At 39.4% G+C, this 10083-nt stretch overlaps 2 protein-coding genes across 2 annotated transcripts in view; one reads left to right on the forward strand and one right to left on the reverse strand.

The window, feature by feature from the left end:
- The first annotated feature begins 333 nt into the window (after positions 1–333).
- On the forward strand, positions 334–1268 carry OR5P2 (olfactory receptor family 5 subfamily P member 2). The gene is given in 3 exon segments (XM_036101509.2): positions 334–407; positions 409–825; positions 827–1268. Coding segments are annotated over 3 exon segments (933 nt in total).
- Positions 1269–9230: 7962 nt separating this feature from the next.
- Positions 9231–10083, reverse strand: part of LOC118541733 (olfactory receptor 10Z1-like) — a 6806-nt gene continuing 5953 nt past the window's right edge. Inside the window, exon 4 of the mRNA XM_036101513.2 lies at positions 9231–10076. Coding sequence (XP_035957406.2) covers positions 9231–10076 — 846 coding nt within the window. The remainder of the gene's footprint in view (positions 10077–10083) is intronic.

Raw genomic sequence — 10083 nt, forward strand, 5'->3', positions numbered from 1 at the left:
GTCTTATGTTTTTAATCTTTAGCTTTAAAGCTACTTTAAATACATTTTATAAATAAAGAGAAAAGGGTACATTATTTGAAGGTTTCCTAGTTTCTGCTGAATTCTTAAAATAGAGAATACTCATATACATAAATACATAAACATTTTACTCTAAAACTATATGTAAAATATTAAATTTTTTACTCTGAAGTAAAAAAAAAAGTCCAAACTTAATTTGAATGTTTACTTGTTTATAATAACCTCTTTGTGCATTAACAAAAATGAAGCCATCGAATTTCTAACTCCTGTAATGTTCTCACCACAGGTTCATTTGGGGAGCTGCTACATTGCCTCATGGATTCCCTGGGGGATGGGAACCACACTGCAGGGACAGGGTTCATTTTATTGGGCCTCACTGACGACCCTCTTCATCCTCTTCATGATCATCCTCTGTGTCTACCTGGTGACCATATCTGGCAACCTTAGCACAATCATTCTGATCAGGATCTCCTCTCAGCTTCACCACCCTATGTATTTTTTTCTGAGCCATTTGGCCTTGGCTGACTTAGGCTATTCATCTTCTGTCACACCCAACATGCTTATAAACTTCCTGGTGGAGAGAAATACGATCTCGTATCTTGGATGTGCCATCCAGCTGCGTTCAGCTGTTTTCTTTGGGTCAAGTGAGTGCTTCCTGCTGGCTGTCATGGCATATGATCGCTTCATAGCAATCTACAACCCACTGCTTTATTCAACCAAAATGTGCGCGCAAGTTTGTGTTTGCCTACTCGCAGTGACTTACATAGGTGGTTTTCTCAATGCTTCCCCTTTCACTATATGCTTCTTTTTTACTCTTCTGTGGACCAAATCAAGTCAATCATTTTTTCTGTGATTTTGCTCCTTTAGTTAAACTCTCCTGTTCTGATAGCAGTATCCCTGCAGTTGTCCCCTCATTTACGGCTGGCTCCATCATTGTGGTCATGGTGTGCATCATAGTGGTCTTCTACATCTGTATCCTCATCACCATCCTGAAGATGCGCTCCACTGAGGGACGCCACAAGGCCTTCTCCACCTGCACGTCCCACCTCACAGCGGTCACTCTGTTCTATGGGACCATCACATTCATTCATGTGATGCCCAAGTCCTGCTACTCGACTGACCAGAACAAGGTGGTGTCTGTGTTTTACATGGTGGTGATCCCCATGTTGAACCCCCTCATCTACAGCCTCAGGAACAGTGAGATGAAGGGGGCTCTGAGGAGAGAGCTGGGCAGAAAAGTATTTTCTTAGTGAAGCTTGTTATTTTATAGTATTTGATAAAATAATATACCATAAATATAATAATAAAAAGGATATTGAGTGTCTCTGGTCTAAACATGTCAGTCCATAGGTCAGCCAGCATGGAGCTTTTTAGAGTAAAGTGGAGGGTGGATTTTCTGATATCAATTTGTAAATCAGAGGCTTATAGTGAGTTACCTTTAACAAAATTAATTTTAATTTAAATTATAAACACAAATTGGTTCACATGAAAACGTATCTAATCAACTGAAAATCATAACTTTTATTCATATTTTTTCAAAAGCAGTTCTCTGTATTAGCTAAGGTTATTGTACCTCCAAACCTTTAAGACTAAGTCCATTTCAACAGCAGTTTATCCTGAAATAAGCATGATAATTATTATAACTGAGTACATCCTGAGGGGAAATGACCAAGTGGAACCAGACAGCAAAATTACTGGAAACATTATTTTGCAGTAAGGTTATCTGCTGGGGGTGGGCTCTGTGGGCCCATAAATGCTGGCCTGTGTTCTGGGTCTCTGGTTCCAGCCTAGTTGCAGGGACCTCATAAAAGAACAGGGCGAGATGCCCCTGACTAACCTGTGAATGCTTCTGTCAGGTGAGATAGGTGACTTCTCTGTGGGAGTGAGCACGACTCCTGAACTCCTCAGGGACAACTCTTGGAGTGACTTGTTCATGGGCAGACTCACATCCTGTGAAGGAAGCTGGAGGGGACTGGGATTGTGTTTTTCCCATGAAGCTTAACTTACCTTTATGTACTGACAACTACCACACTTATTTCTCTTTTCCAGTCCTCTCTTTAATGTTTTAGACAAAAATATTTTTGTCTAATGAAACTCAAGCACAGATGATCTCAAACGGAAGTATCATTTCCTACCCCAAATTGCTCCCTCCAATATTATGTATCCCAGGAAGAGGCCCCTCATTCAGTTTATGGATTCTGAACCCTGAGAGAAATGGATTTCTTTTCCCCCTTCACATTCTGCATCCAGTCACAAAATGTTATACATTCAGAGTCCAATATTTACTTCCTACTTCTTTTCATTTCATTGTCAGCACTTGTATTTTAAACTACCACCTTATACATTTATTTTACAATAGGACTCCTGTGATAGCTCATTTTATGTGTTGACTAAGCTATGGTGATCAGCTATGGTCAAACACCAGTCTTGGTGTGGCTGTGAAGGTATTTTTAGATGTAACTAACATTTAATCAGTAGGCTTTGAGTAAAGTACATTACCCTCCATAATGTGGGGGGTGCTTGTTCAATCAGTTGAAAGCCTGAAGAGAAAAGGCTGAGGTCCTCTGAAAAAGAGGGATAATGACTTTGAACTCAAGACTTCAACATCAACTCTTATGGAATTTTAAGTCTGCTGGACTGCACTGTGGATTTTGAAATTGCCAACTCCAACAATTACGTGAACCGCTTCCTTAAAATCTCTCTCTCTGTATATGTATTTATATATTCATATATATTTTTTATTGGTTCTGTGTCTCTGGATAATCCTAATACAACCCTAACCAGCTTTCCTCTATCCTCTTTTATGTTCTTCCAATTCATTCTCCATACAACCATGACTTCTTTCATTAATATCTCCCAAAGAGCTTAGAAAAAAGGCAAATTTTATTTACTTAATTTTAATTCCAGTATAGTTAACATACAGTGTTATATTAGTTTCAGGTGTATAATATAGTGATTCAACAATTCCATACACCACTCAGTGCTCATCATGACAAATGCATTCCTTAATACCCATCACCTATTTCACCCATCCCTCCACCCACCTCCCTTCTGGTAACCATCAGATTGTTCTCTATAACTAAGAGTCTGTTTCATGCTTTGTCTTTTTCCCTTTGCTCATTTGTTTTGTTTCTTAAATTCCACATATGAGTGCGATCATATGGTAGTTCTCTTTCTCCATTGATTTATTTCACTTAGCATTATATTCTCTAGCTCCATTCATGTTATTGCAAATGGCAAGATTTCATTCTTTTTCATGGTGGAGTAGTATTCCATTTTATATATATATAAAATCATAGCAGTATCCCTGCAGTTGTCCCCTCATTTACGGCTGGCTCCATCATTGTGGCTCCATATATATATATATATATATATATATATATATATATATATATATATATACACATACACACACACACACACGCCCCTTCTTGTTTATCCATTCATGTATCGATGGACACTTGGGCTGCTTCCATAATTTGTCTATTATAAACAATACTGCTATAAACATAGGGGTGCATGTATTCTTTTGAATTAGTGTATTTGTATTTTGGGGGTAAATACCTAGTAGTGCAATTACTGGATCATAGGGTAGTTCCATTTTTAACTGTTGAGAAACCCCCATACTGTTTTCTACAGTGGTTGCACCAGCTTGCATTCCCCTTTCTCCGCATCCTCACCAATGCTTGTTGTTTCTTGTGTTTTGATTTTAGTCATTCTGACAGCTGTGAGGTGATATCCCATTGTAGTTTTGACTTGCATTTCCCTGATGATGAGTGCTATTGAGCATCTTTTCATGTGGCTGTTGGTTATCTGGATGTCTTCTTTGGAGAAATGTCTGTTCATGTCTTCTGTCCACTTTTTAATTGGATTATTTCATTTCTGGGTATTGTTTTATAAGTTCTTTATATGTTTTGGAAACTAACCCTTTATCAGGTATGTCATTTGTAAATATCTTCTTCCATTCAGTAGGTTGCCTTTTAGTTTTGTTGATTGTTTTCTTTGCTGTGCTGAAGCTTTTTCTTTTGATGTAGTCCCAATAGTTCATTTTTGCTTTTGTTTGCCTTGCCTGAGAAGACAAGGCAAATATATAGCTATATTTGAAAAATATAGCTATGGGTGATGTCAGAGAAATTATTGCCTGTGCTCTCTTCTAGGATTTTTATGGTTTCAGGTCTCATATTTAGGTCTTTAACCCATTTTGAATTTATTTTTGTGTATGGTATAAGAGAGTGGTCCAGTTTCATTCTTTTGCATGTAGCTGACCAGTTTTCCCAACACCACTGTTGAAGAGACTGTCTTTTTCCCACTGGATCTTCTTTCCTGCTTTGTCGAGGATTAACCATATCCTCAAACAAACATAGTGGGTTTATTTCTGTTTTCTGTTCTGTTCAATTGACCTATGTGTCTATTTTTGGGCCAGTACCATATTGTTTAGATTACTACAGTTTTTGTAATATAACTTGAAGCCCGGAATTGTGATAGCTCCAGCTTTGTTTTTCTTTTTCAAAATTTCTTTGGCTATCTGGAGTCTTTTGTGGTTCCATATAAATTTTAGGATTTTTTTGTTCTAGTTCTATGAAAAATGCTGTTGGTATTTTCTTAGGGATTGCTTTGGGTAGTATAGATATTTTAACATTTGTTTGTCCAACCCATGAGCATGGAATGTCTTCCCATTTCTTTGTGTTGTCTTCAATTTCTTTCATCAGTGTTTTATAGTTTTCAGAGTACAGGTCTCTCAACTGTTTAAGTTTATTCCTAGGTATCTTATTATTTTTGGTGCAATTGTAAATGGAATTGTTTTCTTAACTTCTATTTCTGTTGCTTCATTATTAGTGTATAGGGATACAATTGATTTCTGCACACTTATTTTGTATCCTATGACTTTACTGAATTCATTTATCAGTTCTAGTAGTTTTTTGGTATAGTCTTTAGAGTTTTCTATATATAGTATCATGTCACCTGCTAATAGTGAAAGTTTTACTTCCTCCTTACCAATTTGGTAAGGTCTTTTATTTCTTTTTCTTGTCTGATTGCTGAGGCTAGGACTTCCAGTACTATGTTGAATAAAAATGGTGAGAGTGGACATCGTTGTCTTGTTCCTGATCTTAGGGGCAAAGCTGTCATTTTTCCCCATTGAGTATGATGTTTGCTGTGGGTTTTTCATAAATGACCTTTATTATGTTGAGGTATGTTCCCTCTAAACCTACTTTTATCATGAATGGATGTTCTACTTTGTCCAATGCTTTTTTTGCATCTATTAAGATGATCATATGGTTTTTATACTTTCTCTTACTGATGTGATGTATCATGTTGATTGATATGTGAATATTGAACTGGCCTTGCATCCTGGGAATGAATCCCACTTAATTGTGGTGAATGGTTTTTTTTTAATGGATTGTTGGATTCTGTTTGCTAGTATTTTGTTGAGGATTTTTGCATTTCATCAGAGATATTGGCCTATAGTTCTCCCTTTTTGTGGTATCTTTGGTTTTGCTATCAGGGTGATACTCACCTCATGGAATGAATTTGGAACTTTTCCTTCTTCTATTTTTTGAATAGTTTGAATAGAATAGGTATTAAACTTTCTTCAAATGTTTGGTAACATTTGAAAAGGCAATAATTCTTAAAATTACTCACAGAGTCCTGAATACAGCCCCTGTTCTATTTCTATCTCTCGCCAGTCTTCCTTGGTCTCCAAATACCCAAACTCTAAGAATCAATCATTTGGTCTTCTTTTAAATCCTTAAACAGGTCCATAGCCTTTGCTGCCTCAGCACCCTCTCACATGCAGTGCCCCTACCTGAATTCATTACTGCCCCCCTTACCTTGGTAACACCTACTTATGCTATAGATACCAACTTGAGTGTTGTTTCCTATCTGTGAAGCCTTCTTGAGGCTCCAGAACCAATTAAGTACACCTGTAGAACTCTGCATATTTTCTTCAGTATATTCAGTGCACTTACAGACTTAATATTTGTTTTCTCCACAATGCTGAAAGCCTTCCATAGCTACCACCACATCTTTGCTCTTTCCCCATACATGTAAATGACACACAGTAAGCAAAAATGCATATTTGAAATGAATGAATGAAAAATTAATAAGGGAATGGATGACTGAATGAGTGTTCGCTCTGGTGTGAACCACTGACTCTGCTGCCTTAGAATCCTGGCCACTGATCTGCTGAATGCTTCAGCCTGATGCAAGTGACCTAATGTTTGGGTCACATCTTGCTACAGTTGTGACAGGCTTTTGCACAAACTCATGCTCAGCACGGCTACGCCACTGCCTCCACACCGTTTCACAGATCGGCAACTAGAATCCCAGCCTTGTTTAGTAAAAGTTTTGTAATCACCCTCTGCTGAATAATGTCTCTCCCATGTATTTACATGGGTGGAGAGTTAGAAGATCTAGAAATCAAATGTTAGTGAGAGGAGTATTACCAGTGGTACCAGTGTGAGCAATAGGAGCTAACACTATGAGAGTGTTTACCACATTCCAGGTACTGTTCTCAGGGATTTACACATATTGACCTAATTAATCCTCAGAATAACCTTATGAAGTTTTTTTGTTTCTTAATCTGTATTTTACAGAGGATGTGACTGAGGCATATAAAGGTTAAGCAAAACCTCAAGGTCACAAATATCCTCTGAATATTTTGCCTTCTTTTAAGGCATATACTCTCTGACAGACTGGGGTGTGGGGCTCATCAAGACAACTTCACCACTAGAAGACTTTCATCTGTCCCAGATACATTCCTTTCCAGTCAACCCTTATTGTTCAGAGTTCAGGGGAGAGATTTCTCTGTTGGATATGTCAGGCTAACTTGGTCTAATGACCAACTTTCTGGCACAAAATAAATTAGGAGGTAGATAAATATCTCTAAATTTTTTAAAGCATAGACTTCTGGTTCCACTGAAGATGAAGTAGCTCCATTCCTCTCAGGTCCTCCCCTCTTGTTACACACACACACACACACACACACCCCAAACACAAAAAATCTGTTACAGATAAAACAAATAAGCATAGGAAGATTCTAAAGGTAGAAAGAAGAAGGCAGCCTCCTAGGGATTTTGGGACCTGAGGAACAACACAGCAGTGAGTCCCTGGGTTTCCTTATATCCTGGACAGCATACTACAGAAGCCTCCATCCAGAACCACCAAGAGACACAGACAAAAAACCCTAAGAAAACCCAGTTTCTCCTAACCAAAGAACTGGGAAAGAGTGGCCTTAACAGAACATAAAACATTTTGGCCATACCTACCTTACTCCAGACAAATACCTATGGAAAATCATACCCGCCATCCACGCCCAGGTTTCAGTGGGGCCAAGCAGGTTGCTTATGTTCCCCCCACCCACCCTCTGATTCCCTTGCCCGGGTAATGTCAGTCAGGTCCAGTGGGGAAATGAGCCTCCACTGTCACCTGGCAGCATGAGACTTAATGAGGGATTGTGAGGTGGGGCTAATGGTACTCTGCTCACCCTGCCTCCAACCCTACTTGGGAGTACACCCACTGAGCTGAGCTTTCACCCGCACCCTGCAATGATAGGGCAGAATGAACCTGCTCTCTACTTCCCCCTTTCCTAGTGGCAGTGGAACTCAACAAGGAACTGAGCTTACTTGGGGGCAAGAAGGCATGTAGCCAGTGTCATATTATCACTAAGAAAGAGCCATCAGGGCAGAGTGGGCAGCTGGACTTCCATCTCAACCATCTGCTGGGAGCATTTTGCTAGAGTTGTGTCAGTAGCGCTCAATAGGAAGGTGAACACACACACCGACATGGTGCTTGCAGCTACACCTCAACAGGGCTGAAAAGGCATTTCATACGCCCAACCTACAGAACACCCTTAAACATGCTCAGAACACTAACGTTGGCCTACAATTGGGCAAAATCATCTGACACAAAGCCTATTTTATAATGAAGTGTTGACTATCTCGTAATTTATTGGATACTGTACAGAAAGTGAAAAGCAGATGGTTGTATAAGTACAGAACAGTTGTGTGTGGATCAGTTATTTACTTCCTGATTGTGTGGCTGACTGGGAGTTGTGGCTCCATGCTGCTGCCCCGCATCATGAGTGATGGGAAGAGATTCAAATTCAAAATTTGAAGTATGGTTTCTACTAAATGCATATAGCTTTCACATCAATGTAAAGGCAAAAAATCACAAGTCAAAACCATCATAAGTGAGGGACTGTCTGTGCTAAAAGAAAAGAATTGTCAAATGTAAATTTACGACTGGCAAAATGTCGCCTTCAGAAATGGAGTAATAAAGATATGTCAGATGAAAGAAAGCTATGAGAATTTATTCTCATAAGATAACTTTGTCAAGCTATCTTAAGTAATTGCTAAAGGAAGTTCTCAGAAAATAAATGACAAAAAAAGACCTGGGACTTCAGTACTTAAAAAAATACATACAACAGATAAAAATAAAAAGCAACATATCAAAACATGGGAGATTGAGATAAAGCGGTGCTGAGAGGGAAATTTACAGCACTAAATGCTTACATTACTAAAAAGGAGAAGTCCTAGAATATATAAAATAATTTTGAAAGACAAGAATAAGGTGGGAAGAATCACTTCACGTGATATTAAGGCTTACTCCTTAGCTACAGTCATCAGGACAGGGTGTTACTGGTGGAAGATTAGACACACAAATCACAGAGGCTGACTAGAGAAGCCAGAGAAAGACCCACACAAGCATGCCCAACTGATTTTTCTTAAAAAGGTACCAAAGCAATCCAATGAAAGAAGGAAGGCCTTTCAACAAACAGTGCTGGAGCAATGAGACACCCATGGAGGGCAGAAGCACCTTGACATAAACTTCACACCTTACATAAGGATTAACACAAAATAGAACATGGGCCTGGGTGTAACAACTATAAACTATAAACCTTTAGAAAAAAGTAGGAGAAATGTTCAAGATACAGGGCTAGTCAGAAAGTTCTTAGAAAAGACACCAGATACCTATCATGAAAATACTGTGTTACAAAACAAGTTTGGATTCTTTAAGGATGCTCATATGTATATATGTGTACACCACAAACATATGTACACATATTTTAAAACTATACACTGTACTAGAAAAATGGTGATGTCAGGATATTTTAGGTAATTAGTTAATACTTTAATTGCTTTGTACACAAAGAGACGATTTCATTGGAAATACTCCACTTTTTCTACTTTTATTTATCAGCAGTCTATACATTTTTAAATGTCCAGTGTCCTTTTATTCACCATCTGAGGGATGAGCCTATCTGTCTTGCCTAGTACCTTCCTCAGGGCCATCTGCATCCCTTTGTTTCTGAGACTGTACACGATGGGGTTCAGCAGAGGTGTCAGCACTGCACATGTGACAGCCATCAGCATGTCCTCACGCAACGAGTCCCTGTCCCTGGGCCTCAGGTAGACAAAGCCAGCAAATCCGTAGTGTATGCACACCACAGTGAGGTGGGAGGAGCAAGTGGAGAAGGCCTTATCCCTCCCCCGGGCAGAGGGCATCTTCACAACTGTGGACACAAGGAAGACATAGGACATCGTGATGAAGACAAAGCTGGCCACCAACACAAAGGCAAAGAGCACAAAAATAGCCCTTTCCTGACGGGAGGTGTAGTCACAGGCAAGGCAGACCACAGCTGAGATGTCACAGAAGAAGTGCTGGATGATGTTGGAGTCACAGAAAGACAAGTTGAACACAATGATGACGATGCACAGGGAAACCAGGAACCCAACCAGCCAAGAGGCCATGATGAACTGAAAGCAGATCTTATGGGTTATCAAGATGGGGTAGTGCAGTGGGTCGTGAAGGGCAGTATAACGGTCATAGGACATGGCAGCCATGATGAAGCAGTTATTGGCTGCTAAACCAAAGAAGAAAAACACCTGTATGGCACACTCAGGAAGAGAAATGGTCTTGCTGTCAGAGAGCAAGTCCACTAACATGCGGGGGATGATTGCCATAGTGGGACAGGCTTCTGAAAAGGATAGGCCACAGAGGAAAAAGTACATGGGGGCATGAAGGCTGTGACTGAGTCTGATGGCCACCATTATGGAAACATTTGCA

This window comes from Halichoerus grypus, chromosome 11, assembly GCF_964656455.1.
Source record: "Halichoerus grypus chromosome 11, mHalGry1.hap1.1, whole genome shotgun sequence".
Lineage (NCBI taxonomy): Eukaryota > Metazoa > Chordata > Mammalia > Carnivora > Phocidae > Halichoerus > Halichoerus grypus.